The sequence below is a fragment of the Symphalangus syndactylus genome, chromosome 5, assembly GCF_028878055.3.
Source record: "Symphalangus syndactylus isolate Jambi chromosome 5, NHGRI_mSymSyn1-v2.1_pri, whole genome shotgun sequence".
Taxonomy (NCBI): Eukaryota; Metazoa; Chordata; class Mammalia; order Primates; family Hylobatidae; genus Symphalangus; species Symphalangus syndactylus.
In genome coordinates this window covers 66,432,193-66,446,125 of record NC_072427.2, presented here as the reverse complement: position 1 = coordinate 66,446,125, position 13,933 = coordinate 66,432,193, and the positions used below count along the sequence as shown (strand labels likewise).

At 57.5% G+C, this 13,933-nt stretch overlaps 1 protein-coding gene and 1 long non-coding RNA gene across 3 annotated transcripts; one reads left to right on the top strand and one right to left on the bottom strand.

The window, feature by feature from the left end:
- Nucleotides 1-52: 52 nt before the first annotated feature.
- ITPKA (inositol-trisphosphate 3-kinase A) lies at nt 53-9,662 on the bottom strand. Its single transcript, XM_055278796.2, has 7 exons — nt 9,174-9,662; nt 2,044-2,140; nt 1,752-1,968; nt 1,403-1,607; nt 1,101-1,202; nt 749-820; nt 53-645 (listed from the first exon to the last, which is right to left on the bottom strand). The coding sequence occupies exons 1-7, from the start codon at nt 9,660-9,662 to the stop codon at nt 442-444; spliced, it is 1,386 nt and encodes a 461-aa protein (XP_055134771.1). The 3' UTR covers nt 53-441.
- LOC134736639 (uncharacterized) lies at nt 7,562-10,543 on the top strand. 2 transcript variants are annotated; one of them, XR_010120754.1, is made up of 3 exons: nt 7,562-8,330; nt 9,201-9,323; nt 10,426-10,543. It is a non-coding gene; the product is annotated as an uncharacterized lncRNA (long non-coding RNA). The 2 variants fall into 2 exon arrangements; XR_010120755.1 differs by lacking the exons at nt 7,562-8,330; nt 9,201-9,323 and adding an exon at nt 9,666-10,313.
- The last annotated feature ends 3,390 nt before the right edge of the window (nt 10,544-13,933 follow it).

Here is a 13,933-nt window from a genome sequence, read left to right as displayed (position 1 = left end):
GAGGAAGAGGGGACCAGAGGAGGGAGGGGCCGAGGCCTGAGGCACAGGTAGCTGCATCTTGTCTTCGAGTTTTATTAGGAAGGGGAGTCCATCGTAGTGTGAGAGATTAGACCAGAAGGTCTAGGCTTGTTAAATAAAATCCACGGTCTGGCCCCTCTGGAGAGGGCAGAGCCTCCTCAGAAGAGCTGGCCTGAGGAAGAAGCCCTTTGCCCCCTCCCCTCCTATAAGTTAGTGTCATTCGGCTCTGGGAACGCTGGGGCCCAGGTGGGCGAAACCCATGGCATCGGCGGTGCCCCCCCTTAGTGGCTGGCACCTGGTCCTGCAGGACCCGGTTAACTGCCCTGCACCGCGAGGCTCCAGTCTCAAGCCGGCATGCACGGTGGGGACAAAGTTGCAGGTCCACATGTCAGGGCAGCGGCCCGCCGGGACAGGAGTCCAGCCTCATCTCTCAGCCAGGCTGGCCAGGATGCCAATGAGATTGTCCAGCCCCAGCAAATAGCCGTCCTCGCGGTTGCCCTCCTCCCAGGGCCGCCGGTGGTCCAGGATCTGGCCATCGGGGAGGGGCGTGGTCTTGCCGAAGTCGATGAGCCACACGCCGGCGCGATGGCAGTGATCGTGCACAAAGAGGAGCGAGCTGCCGATCACCTGCGAGCCCCGCACGGTCAGGCCGAGGCCCTGCGCAGAGACGCCCCCGCCGGGTTCCCGCCCTCGCCCTCGAGGCCCGGGCACCCGGGCGGCCGCCGCTTACCTCGTGCCTCCTGAAGAACTCGGAGACCTCCAGGGTGTCCCGGATCTGCTGCAGGCGGTTCAGATACCGCCTCTGCAGAGGGTGGGTGGAATAGGAGGGCAAATTAACTAAACGCCAAATGAGCCCCTGCTAACGATGAGCCGGGACCTACGCTGGGCTTGGCAAATGCCGCCAGGAGGAAGACCCAGGACCCCGCCCGGCGTGGCCCAGAAGGGAAGGGGCGTAGAGCAGTTGCGAGCCAGCGCGGTGAGGGCCATGGTGGGGACACAGCCGAGGGCACTGGGCCGGATGACAGGGGCAGTCCTCGGCTTCAGGCTCCCCAACACCTCAGGGTTTGGGATCCCGCTCTCACCAGCACTTCCTCATCTCCTTGCACAAACTCTTCAAAGACGCGAAGCACCTGCTCTCGGCTTCGCGTAGTCTTGAAGTCGGTGCTACAGGAGCCGTCCGCTTTCTGGAGGTGGGACAGGAGTGTCAGGGGCCCCGGGCCCGCCAGTGGGGAAGAGAACAGCCTAGGGCAGCGGTACCTCCCAGTTGCAGGGGACGACGAGGCGGTGGGAGAGGGCGGAGGGGCAGGCGGGGCGGGAGCGGGGGATCGGGAAAGACAGCGCGCAGTGGGGCTGGGGCGGTGCCGGCGAAGCGCGCCTGCCTCACCTTGATGCCCTCGATGCGGAAGCCGAGGGTCGTGCTGGAGCTGATGCCTTCCCGCCACTGCATGTAGCGCGGCTTGGTGACGGCGCGCTGCGCGTGCTCCTCCTCGGTGGGAGCTTCAGGGTCCACAGCTAGCATTTTCTTGTACATGTCCTTCCGTAGCTTGGGCCGCTCACGGGCCTTGGTCAGCTCCTCCTCTAGGTAAGTCCTGTGGGGGCGTAGGCAGCGGCCAGGGCATGAGGGGGTGCACACGGAGACCCCTTCGAGCACTCGCCCCGGGTCCCCCTCAAGCAGTTGTCCCGGCCCTGGACCCCCACTTGATCCCCTCACTGACCTGGCAGGGCATGCATACCTGACACCCATTTTGCAGTCGAGCACACAAGGTCCGTCGAAGCCATCAAGCAGGTCCTGCAGCTGCAGGTAGCTTTCGCCGTCGCGCTCCACCACGCCGTGGAAGGCAGGCACGCAGCCGCGCAGCGCGTCAGCCATCAGCCGCGCCAGGCAGTAGCGCTCCGGCTCCGAGCAGCGCTTCAGGATCAGCCCGCTGGTGCCCGCCGCCTTAAAACTCCCTGAGGACCGGCATCCATCAGCGCTGCCCAGCCCCTTCCCGTTGCGGGCACCCGCCCACCCGCCCCGCGACTCACCTGTGTGCCCTGCCAGCTGCACCCAGGCGTAGCGCTTCTTGAAAGGGCTTATGACCGGCAGATTGACCATGGTCCGGATCTTCTGCCAGTGGTTTTTCTGAAAGCGACAGGGTGAAGGTCTGAAAATCGGCGTCTCGGCAATGCATAAGCCCTCCCTCCACTGAAACAGGGTCTCGCCACGCCCCCGACCCACCGGAAGCAGCTGGGGCTGGATGAGTCATTAATTCATTCATTCACTCTGGGAAGGTTTATTTGTGCGCCTGTGTGGCGGGCGCGCTGATACAGGCGCAGTGAAGGTGATTCCATCGTCTCCAGTGAGCTGTCAAGAGCCTGGACTTAGTATCTGAAGCCCCCGGTTTGCGCTCCAGCTCTGCCACTGAAGAACGCGTGGGCAGGTTACGAAAATGCTCTGTCGAGGTTTTTGAACTGTTGTGAGCATCGGAATTACCTGATGGTCACCCTTGTTAAAAATTGCAGATTATCAGGCCTACCGCAGGGAAATTCTAAATTGGTCTAAAGTAGGGCCAATTTTTTTTTTTTTTTTTCCAGATGGAGTCTTGCTCTGTCGCCCAGGCTGGAGTACAGTGGCGCGATCTCGCCTCACTGCAACCTCTACCTCCCGGGTTCAGGCGGTTCTCTTGTTTCAGCCTCCCGAGTAGCTGGGACTACAGGTGCACACCACCATGCCCGGCTAATTTTTTTGTATTTTTAGTAGAGACAGGGTTTCACCATATTGGTCAGGCTGGTCTCCAACTCTTGACCTCAGGTGTTCCACACACCTCGGCCTCCCAAACTGCTGGGATTACAAGTGTGAGCCACCACGTCCGGCCCCCCAAATTTTTATTACTACCAATGCCTCAAAAGATTCCAGGACCCAAGAAATGAGCCTCTGTGCATCCGTAAGAAAAAGATCTATAAAATGAGGAAATAACTATCCTTACTGGGTTGCTGTGAGTAGTACATGAGGCTTGAGCATGACAGGCGCCCAGCTCCCCCATCCCATTCCATGGTATGAGGCAGAAGCTGAACAAATCTCAATCACTGATTCCTTCACTCAGGACCTTGGCTCCTCTCATTTAGGGAGACAGGCATACACAGAAACAAACCTGTACACAGGCCCAGGGCAGGAAGGCCAGCCTGGGAGGGCCTGGAGAAAGAACAGGGCTGGAGAAAGAGGCTCTCCAAGCCTCTCTTGCTATTCCTGGATTCCATGCACTCATTAGCTGGCAAGGCCCAGGGCACCCTTGGTTTTGATCTGGACCCAGAAATCTTAAGCCATGAAAATAAGATGCAGGGCTGGGCGCAGTGGCTCACGCCTGTAATCCCAGCACTTTGGGAGACCAAGGTGGGCAGATCACAAGGTCAAGAGATCAAGACCATCCTAGCCAAGAAACCCCGTCTCTACTAAAAATACAAAAATTAGCCGGACATGGTGGCATGCACCTGTGGTCCCAGTTACTCGGGCGGCTGAAGCAGGAGAATCGCTTGAATCTGGGAGACGGAGGTTGCAGTGAGCCGAGATCGAGCCACCGCATTCTAGCCTGGCAACAGAGTGAGACTCCGTCTCAAAAGAAGAAAAAAAAAAGAAAAGAAGGTGCAAACCTGAGGGCCTGTCAACTTAGACAAACCTGGGAAGGAGATGAAGGTTTTTTTTTTTTTTTGGTGTGCCCCTTATCTTTTCTAGCCTCCAGCTAATCCTGAGAGCATCCCATCCTCTGGACCTCTCCTCTTACCACCCACAACTCGGCAGCCCTGCGTCCTCTCTGAAGTACACAGGTTGGCTCATGTCAACTGTGTCTGCCGCCTCCCCACAGAGGCACTGGCCTTTTAGCACAGTTACACATGTTGTACCCCCACAGGAATATACCTCCCCGACAAGAGGGAGTTCTAAGAGGGAGAGGGAGAACTGAGGAGGTGGCCTAAGTAGAGGAGGGCTGCTGGCCATAAAGCCCTTTCCCATGGGGAGAAAATGGAGGTTATGACAGAGCACTGGGTGGGGAGTCAGTAGTTGGTTCCAGTCACGGCTGTATCACCTTCTAGCTGACTGAACCCAACCAAGTACTGCCATCTGTGTGAGCCTGTTTCCCCTGGGAGGACACAGCTGCTGCCGTAACACGAACCATCAAATGCTGCCTGCCTATTGCATGTCAGGCACTTTCTCATCTTCCATCAGGCAGCATTGCTCCCACTTTCCTACTGAAGCTCTTACATGGCACACTAGGGTGTGATCACGTGCCCAATCCCCAGGGATCTGGGGGTGTAGCCAGAAGCAGCCCACTAGAAGCATGACATCACTTTCAAAACTCCTTTTAAAATCTTTAAATACACACCAGGTTTGCATTCTGCTGCATAATAAATCCAAGTTTTATTATAAAACTCACCACCTCCAAACCCTCAAGTAAAATTCCAGGAAGATGATGTATGTGCCATGTATATTCAGCAGCACCATCCTGTACCCCCTTCTCCCACACTCAGTTTGAGAGCCATAATGAATGCACATGCATAGCAAGTGCATGAAGTGGTATCATTCCCATTTTACAGAAGGAAATCAAGGGGAGTTACATCCCCTCATGCCCTGCCTCCAGCCTCCCAATCTCTGGCTGAAGCTCTCTATCAGCCCATCCTCCCTCCCCATGTTCCAACTGCCCCAGCAGGTTCCAAAGTATCCCCAGCAGAATGCTACCATCCTGCCTCCCTTTGGGGGTTAAATGGGATATGGCTTGAGAAAGTGCTTTGTGCGTGGTGAAGTGATGTGCAGCAATGAGGCAGTCTGAGTTTTGACTTCTGGGGAACACTGAGACCTGCCTGGGGGCCCTCTCTACTGGATGGCCACCTTTGCCTTTATCCAAAAGAATGAGTTTAATGGCTGTAGGGACCTGCTAGAAGAATTTGGGGGATAGTGGGACCAGAATGGACTTAGTGAAGAGGAAACTTGCCTTGGGTTAGGCAGGGTGAGGGAACTGCACCATCCTTTTAGAACTGTGCAGAAGCAGTGAGGAGGGCTGGCAGGTGGGCCTGGTAGAAGAGGATTTGATGTGTGTTTGAAAACCTGGGCTACTACCATTTGACTGATGCACCTGCTCCCAAGCAGGGGTAAAATAGTGTCACCACCTACTCTCTTGACCTTGGTTTTCTGCATCTCATAAGAGTCAAGAGCAGCAGCAACTAAGGCCGGTCCTAGTTAGCAGGTTACAAAATACTTTTTTTTTTTTTTTTGATACAAGGTCTCATTCCCATTTTCCAGGCTGTAGTCCAGTGGTGCGATCACAGCTCACTGCATCCTGGACTTACAGGGTTCAGGTGATCCTCCCACCTCAGCCTCCAGAGTAGCTGGGACTACAGATGTGAGTCACCATGCCTGGTTGATTTTTTGTATTTTTGTATGTATGTATGTATGTATGTATGTATGTACATACGTATTTGAGTAGTGCGATCTCGGCTCACTGCAACCTCTGTCTTCCAGGTTCCAGCGATTCTCCTGCCTCAGTCTCTTGAGTAGCTGGGATCACAGGCATGCACCACCAACGCCTGGCTAATTTTTGTATTTTTAGTACAGACGGGGTTTCATCATGTTGGCCAGGCTGGTCTCAAACTCCTGGCCTCAAGTGATCTACCTGCCATGGCCTCCTAAAGTTCTGGGATTGCAGGTGTGAGCCACCGTGTCATTTTTTTTTTGTATTTTTAGTAGAGACAGGATTTTGCCATGTTGCCCAGGCTGGCCTCGTACTCCTGGGTTCAAGTGATCCTCCCGCCTTGGACTCCCAAAGTGCTGGGATTACAAGTGTGAGCCACTGCTCCCAGCCTACAAAGATTTTCATACCTATTATCTCATCTGAGCCCTCCGTCCTACCACCTGAGGTTGCTATGACAGGATTTAGCCCCCCTGCCAGTAATGGGTATGGCCAAGCATGGCAGGAGTTGTGCAAGTGTTATGGAACTCAATTCACTGCCACCTTCCATCTTAGGGAGATACCTCTCCCAGAGAACATCACGCTTTTAAAAATGAATGTCAGCCCAGGCGCGGTGGCTCACACCTGTAGTCCCAGCACTTTGGGAGGCCAAGGCAGACGGATCACTTGAGGTCAGGAGTTCGAGAGCAGCCTAGCCAACATGGTGAAACCCCATCTCTATTAAAAATACAAAACTTAGCCGGTGTGGTGGTAGGTGCTTGTAATCCCAGCTACTTGGGAGGCTGAGGCAGGAGAATCGCTTGAACCCGGGAGGCACTTGAACATACTCTGGCTCAGGCCTCCCTCCACGAAGGTGCCCTCTCTGGGAGGCCAACATACAGCCAGAGGCTACCTGGGTATCTTGAGGCAAAGGCTAGGATTGCTGACTGTGTGAGAGACTTTAATGAAGTCACAGGAGGGCCCTCTGATAATTCCTCACTCCTAGGGCTGAACAGGGAGTACCTCTCTCTGGGCAGGGCTTGGCTGGATACTAGCCTCAGACCCTCCTTTGTCTAAGCTCCATTTGGAAGCCTTGAAGACACCTGCTCATGCCAGATACACAGTGTATCTTCTGCCGGAGCAGACTGGCAGATGGGTGAGTGCTCTGTCTTTGGCACTCACCCTTGCTCCCTGCTTCCAGTCATCCAGGCTCTGGTTGAAGCTCTCTACCAGCCCAATACCCTCCCCATGTTCCAATTGCCCTATCAAACTAGCACTCCCTGTGGTCGTGGTGGTGGGGAGAGCAATCAGTTTAAATTTATAAAACGATTTGCACTAAGGTATAAGTGACCCACGACTTCACCTTCCCATGGGCATTAGCTGTTTAAAAAGGAAGTCTGTTAACCTAAATTCTGCTCTATAATTAGTGGAAAGTGATGTGTGGGAATTCTGAGTCCAGGAGGGGATGGCATCCAGGTCTCCTTACCTATCCTGGAGCACAGAAAGAAGAAAACCAGATGAACAGGAGCCAAGCACCCTCTCTTTTCCTCCAGCAATACCCCACAATTGTTTGAGGAGGGAGGCAAGGCCATAGAGTCATGCAGCTGACCTTGCGGGTGGGCCTCCAACTTCTCCCCTGGCTGGTTAGGAAAAGCCTGCCCGTGACTTTTTCCTCTGCCGGAGTAAGGCTGCCCAGTTTCAATTCCCCTGCTCTGGGCAGGCTGGAGAGGGCTCCTAGGAGGTGAAGGGGACTACATATGCCCCAGGCAGAGGCAGGCAGGCAAGCAGGCAGAAACTTCCTGGGCTTCGGCCTGCCTGGGCCGCGCATAAGGGGCTGGTAAGCCGGGAGTCCTAGAGTCTGGCCCACGTGCATCCTTCTCAGTCAGCCGGACTAGCCTTGCTTTCTGCCTGGGGAAGCCCTAAATTGGCCTGGGCGGGCGCGCTGTGCGGTTCTGGGACCCGCCGCGAGGCAAAGTCCGCCCTGGGCCCTTCCACACGGACGCAGGCAGCCTCTGTCAACAGCCCCTGGCTTATCTGCAGCCGCTGTGGCTGTTTGCCTTCGGGGAGGCCCCGGCGGGCCTGGGGGTGGGGAAGGCCTGGAAGCCGCAGCTTTGGAGCTGGAAGGGCCCTCAGCGGCGATGTGCACCGGCTCCCGACGGCTCGGGGGGCGGCGGGGTCGTCCAGGTCCCCGAGGCTTGACCTTAGCCGGGGCAGTCTCCCCTACACCCAGGCTTGGGCCATAGGACCTCCTGCTAGCGCACTCCCTCTCCCAGGCAAGTCGCCGAGTCCCTGCGGGCGGAAGCGGGACGCGCCCGCGCTTCGCGCCCTTTCGCCTGCGCCGCCTCTCAGGTGTCAGAGCTTCGGCGGGGGCCGCGCCCCCGGAGCTGCTGCTCAGGCTTTTCCGAAGAGGCGGGGCGGGGGGGCCTCTCACTACCCCACACTCCACATCCTGGGAATCCCCGGCATCCGCCCCCCGACCTAGGCAAGGGTTACCCCAGAAACGATCCTGGGTCCAGGGCTGCCCTGACTACTGGGGGAGAAGAAGGGGAAGCGGCAGGCTAGTGACCGAGCCGGCGCACCCAGCACCTGGCGGCGGGGGGGGTGTTCCTGCTCTGTGAGGCTTTTCCTCTCTGGTGTCACTGACAAACCCCATCGGCCTCCGGGCTTGTGAACCCCTGCAGGTCGCCACAGCTTCCCTGCCTTGTCCCAGCAGATTGTGCGGCAGAGCAGGCGCGCGGCCACAGCTCTCCCCGCCCCGCCGCGCCGACCCGGCCTTCTGGGCAGGCCCCAGACGCCCGAGGCCGGGGGCGCCCCTCGCCTCTTCCTCGGCCTCAAGGACACTTGCGAAACGTGGATCTAAAGCAAGTCCTTCGCGCTGACCACGGACAGTTATTCAAGGTATTTGGTCTTGGTTAAAACGAGGGGAACAAGGAGGGTGTCCCAGGAGCCGCACATCCCTAAGTGGCGGGCGTCGGGAATGACTTAACAGTGCCCAGGGCTGTTTTCCGAGGGTCATACCTGGTCCCAGAACACCCAGGCTATCAGAGGCAGAGACTAGCAGGCTGATCCTGCCCCCTTGCAGCCTCAGTTTACCGCGCCTCTCTGCCGCGCTCTGGAGCGGCGAGCGGGGAGGATGGGAGACAGGGCGCGCACTTGGTGGGCCGCGTTCCGCTCCCAGCCAGAGCTCCTAGGCCCACGCCCCTCCCTCCCCTGCGTCCACGCCTCGTGCGGGCGCTGGGAGCAGACGGCAGCGGCTCCCGAGCAGAGCCTGGAGCGCCGCTCCACTCCCACTCAGGAGAGGGAAACCGTGGCAACGGCGGGGGTGGGGCCGCGGCACCGGAGAGGGGGCAGGGAGTGAGGGAAACTCTCCTTCGCCCCTCTCCTTCCGAGGGTTCACCGGGCAAGGCTCAGCCCCTACGATCCCTCCTGTCCTACCCCACAGCCAACCAGGTCCGCTACCTCCGCTTCGCCCAGTCCCCGCGGCGGGTCGCCTGCTCCTCGCCCCGCTTCTTAGACGCCCCAGGGCCAGCGCCACGACCTGCCGGCGGAGCCGGGGTGAAAGTTGCCCAGGCGAGAGGTCGGCCAGGCGCCTCCTTCTGACCCCCAGATTCCTCCTAAACCGCGAGAACAGGACCTTCCGCGGGAGGGAGCATGGACCGGAGCGGGTCCTCCGGGAGCTCCGAGCCAGGTCCCCCGTGCAGCCCCCGCGCCCGGCGCTGGCCCCGCCCCCGCGGCCCGTACCTGACCCACGTCCTCGCCCGCTTCCAGCTGCACGTTGCCGCGGCTCCGGCTCTCACTGTCGCTCAGCAGGTCGTCCTCCGAGTCCTCGAGCAGCGACGAGGAGCCAGTGGAGGAGACCGACGAGGTGGAAAGGCGGCGCGGCTGCTGCAGGTGCGAAGAGCCCGCTGCCGGGAGGCAGTCCCTCTCCCGCTCGGGCGGCCCAGGGCTGGTCGGGGGCACGTCGGGCTCCTCGGCTGTCACGGTCAGCTGAGGGATCACCGGGGCCGGGGGAGCCCGCGGAAGCCCGTTGGGGACCTGTCCCCCACGCCGCTTGGCCCCGCGGGCCCGGGGCTCCCCCGCGGCGGCGGCCGCAGCGACCGCCGCACAGCGCGCCTCGAAGAGCAGGCGCAGCTCCCCGACACTCCGGCGCGGGGCCCGCTCCAGCCCCGGGCTGCAGGGCCTCGCGCCCCCCGGCCGCGCCATGCCCGTTGGGCCCCCGGGCAGGGTCATTTCCCAGTGCCGGCGCCGCCGCTGAGCCCACCAGCCCGCGGCGCGCCGGGGACTGGAGCGGCTCGGCGCCCCCGGCTGGAGACGGCCCCGGGGCGGAGCCTGCGCCGCTGCACGCCCGCGCCCCGCCTCGGCCGCGCCCCCCGCCCACTCCTTCCACTTTCAGAGAAAGCGCGGGCCTCCCAGGGCCCCTGCCAGGGAGAGAAGGCTCTCGGTGACTCCTCGGGGTGGCGGGGAAGTCCAGCCTCCGTAGGCACAAAACCTGGGCCCGGGCCCCGAGGCTTCGCTCCGCCTGCCCTCGGGGAGGTGGGAGGGGCCGCTCTGCGCCAGGGCCTCGCAGCCTTCCTGGGCTTCGCGGCTGGGAGAGATTCCTCCAGGCCGCTCCACGGGCCCTGTCCCCGCGCAGGAGGAGCTGGTCCTACTCTTGGTCCCCTACCCCGTTCCTCGGGTTCCTTTGCGTGTTTCATCCCTCCCGGGTAAGGGCTTCAAGTCTCCCGGGCCTTTCCTGGCCCGAGCTCCTGAGCAGAGTTGAAGGCCCCTGGCCTCCCGAAGAAGCCCCACCCCAGGGCGTGCACCCAAGTGGAGACTCTACCCCAGGGACGAGCTGAGGCTGCTCCCTGCAAGTTCCCCACTTCCCGGCGGGCAGAGAACAAGGTCAGGGGGCGGGGCCTGGATCTGTCCCCTTGGCCCAGCCGAGTCCCGGGCTGCATCTCCCCAGCTGCTGGGTGGCGGGAGCTGAGCCCGCCTTCCTCCTCCTCTCTTATAGGAGCTCAGGGCTTGGAGTCCGCCGTGTGGCGTTCAGCAAGTCATTTCACCTCCCTCGACTGCGGATTCTCCCGTTGCTGCGAGAATAAAATAAAATATTTGAAAACAGGTACACCACACTCTAGATGTGATTTGTAGGCAGTCCCTTTACCCCCTCCGTATATTTCTGCATTTGTACATTTAGAAAAACCTCATCCAATCCACAGAGTTGTGTCTGTAAAACTAGGAAGACAGCACTGATGTTTAAGAGTTTCAGACACTGCAAAGTGCTTATCAGTGTCATCCCATGTGGATCTTCGGCCACTTCCCATGTTGGTAGTCAGCTGACCGGCGAGGCTGCTTTGAGGAGAAGCCACTGTTTCCTATCTTACCATAGTGCGAGAGGAGTGAGGGTCCCCTCTCAGGCACTCAGTGTCTGGGGATGGCTGGGGCCCTGGAGACAGAACAGCCCCAGAAGGATTGTCTTGGATGCTGAGATGGCCGCAGGAGGGGCTTTCCTTCCCTTCTCTCCCCTCAGCCAGGGCTCAGGAATGGCCCAAGAGAAGGAAAGAGGAAGGTTCAGTGGGAACACAGGAATCTTCGGCAAAGCATAGTGGCTCACGCTTGTAACCCCAGCACTTTGGGAAGGCAAGGCGGACAGATAGCTTGATCCCAGGAGTTCGAGACCAGCCTGGTCAAAATGGCAAAACCCTGTCTCTACTAAAAATACAGAATATTAGCCAGGTGTGGTCGTGTGCACTTGTAGTCCCAGCTACTCAGGGAGAGGCTGAAGTGGAAGGATAACTTGAGCCCAGGAGGTCGAGGCTGCAGTGAGCTGAGATCACCACCTCACTCCACCACCACACTCCACACTCTAGCCTGGGCAACAGAGTGGTAACTCGTCTCAAAAAAAAAAAAAAAAAAAATGCTGGGCGTGGTGGCATGCACCTGTGGTCTCAGCTACTTAGGAGGCTGAGGTGAGAGGATTGTTTGAGCCCAGGAGGTCGAGGCTGCAGAGAGCCATGACATTCCACTGCACTGCAGTCTGGGTGACAGAGTCATACCTTATCTCAAAATAAATAAATAGGTGAAGATCCTGGAGAACTGAGGAAGGAAGCAAAATAATGTAAGAATGGCGATGAGAGAGGCAGGAGAAATAGAGGGAATGAAAGGGTAAGAGGAAGAAGGGCATAGAGGAGTTTGAATACTTGACCCCTTCATGGAGAACCTGGGAAATCACATTGCCACCTTCTCTAGGACAACCGTCTGGAGGAATCTGAGTGTGTGTGTGAGGGATGTACTCTGCAGCTTGAAGGACCTGGATCACTCGTGTCTCAGACACTCACTCCTCTGCCTCCTTCACAGCTACACTGATCTGTGGCGGATGTGGGAAGGTGCTGCCCTCAGAGAGGGGGCTGGGAGGAAACCCAAGGTGGGGAGAGCCTGCGAGGAACTGCCAGAACTGGAAAGGTAGGGAGGGCAATGAGGGGCGAGAACATGTCCTGCACTCCTGTGTGTCAGGCGATGGATGGGCAGGGTTGGAGGTATAAGCAGGCTGGGCACTGGGTCTCTGTCCTGGCTGCCAAGAAAAAGGGGCAGTTCCTTTTCTTCTTGTATTAGGCACTTGCTCAAGCCTTAGGTCTATTATACCAGCATCCAGAGAATTGCTCTTTGCCCTACCTGCCCAGGTGTCTCTCATTGGAAAGTTGAGGGCAAACCTAGAAATGGATGCTGAACTGAAATCCAATCCCATAGATTCTTAGAGCAGTATAAGGGGCCTTATATCCATCTATCCTCCTCATTCACATTACAGAAGTACCAAAGAGGTTAAGTGGCTCCACCAGGGAGGTTAAGGACACACAGCTAGTTGGTGGAAAAGGCAGTGTATCCTGGCTAGGTCCCCTGACTTCCTGCACTCTTGTCGCCCAGGCTTGAGTGCAATGGCATGATCTCGGCTCACTGCAGCCTCTGCCTCCCGGCTTCAAGCGATTCTCTAGCCTCAGCCTCCCTAGTAGCTGAGATTACAGGTGCTCGCCACCAGGCCTGGCTAGTTTTTGTATTCTTAGTAGAGAGGGGGTTTCACCACTTTGGCCAGGCTGGTCTCGAACTCCTGACCTCAGGTGATCCAGCCACCCAGGCCTCCCAAAGCACTGGGATTATGGACATGAGCCACCTCGCTCATGTTCTTTTTTTTTTTTTTTTTTTTTTTTTTGAGACGGAGTCTCGCTCTTTCACCCAGGCGGGACTGCAGTGGCGCTATCTCGGCTGACTGCAAGCTCCGCCTCCCGGGTTGACGCCATTCTCCTGCCTCAGCCTCCCGAGTAGCTGAGACTACAGGCGCCTGCCACCGCGCCTGGCTAATTTTTTGTCTTTCTAGTAGAGACGGGGTTTCACCGTGTTAAGCAAGATAGTCTCGATCTCCTGAACTCATGATCCGCCCGCCTCGGCCTCCCAAAGTGCTGGGATTACAGGCGTGAGCCACCGTGCCCGGCACTTGTGTTCTCAACTTCTTTCATTAACATCTTGTATTTCCTGGCGGGGTGCAGTGGCCCACACCTGTAATCCCAGCACTTTGGGAGGCTGAGGTGGGTGGGTCACCTGAGGTCAGGAGTTCGAGACCAGCCTGGCCAACATGGTGAAATCCCGTCTCTACTAAAAATACAAAGATTAGCTGGTTATGGTGGAGGGCACCTGTAATCCCAGATACTTGGGTGGCTGAGGCAGGAGAATCACTTGAACCCAGGAGGCAGAGGTTGCAGTGAGCCTAGGTGACAGTGCCAGACTCCATCTCAAAACAAAGAAACATCTTGTAGTTCCTTCTGAAGGCAGAGTCTGCCCCCACCTACTACAGTCAGAAAACATAAGGGTACGTCTTGGGGCAAGGCCTGGGAGTCCCTGTATAGCTGTAGGATGAGGTCAACAGGCTCTTCCTCCAGGAATAAATGTTGAAACCCTAGAACATCTGTTCATGACTCAGTTTCCCCAGTCTTTGATGCTTGAATAGAAAGGATGTGGAGAAAATCAGACTGACCAGCATGGAGGTGGAAGAGATGGCCTCTTGAGTGCTACAAAAAAAAAAAAAAAAAAAAAATGGTGGGGGTGTTCAAACACTTAAGCATTAAGCAGGCCAGATAAATTTTTTTTTTTTTTTTTTTTTGAGAGCGAGAGTCTTGCTCTGTCACCCAGGATGAAGTGCAGTGGCACGATCTCAGCTCACTGCAACCTCCACCTGCTGGCTCAAGCAATTTTCCTGCCTTAGCCTCCCATGTAGCTGGGAATACAGGTGTGTGCCACCACGCCTGGCTAATTTTTTGTATTTTTAGTAGAGACAGGGCTTCACCACGTTGGCCAGGCTGGTCTCAAACTCCTGACCTCAGGTGATCTGCCTGCCTCAGCCTCCCAAAGTGCTGGGATTACAGATGTGAACCACTGTTCCTGACCGCCAGAGAAAGTTTTTAAAAAATTAAATAAACAACAAAGAAGGGGGATACTGGTGTGTAGAGGAATGTGTCAAGGTTGTTTTTTGTTTT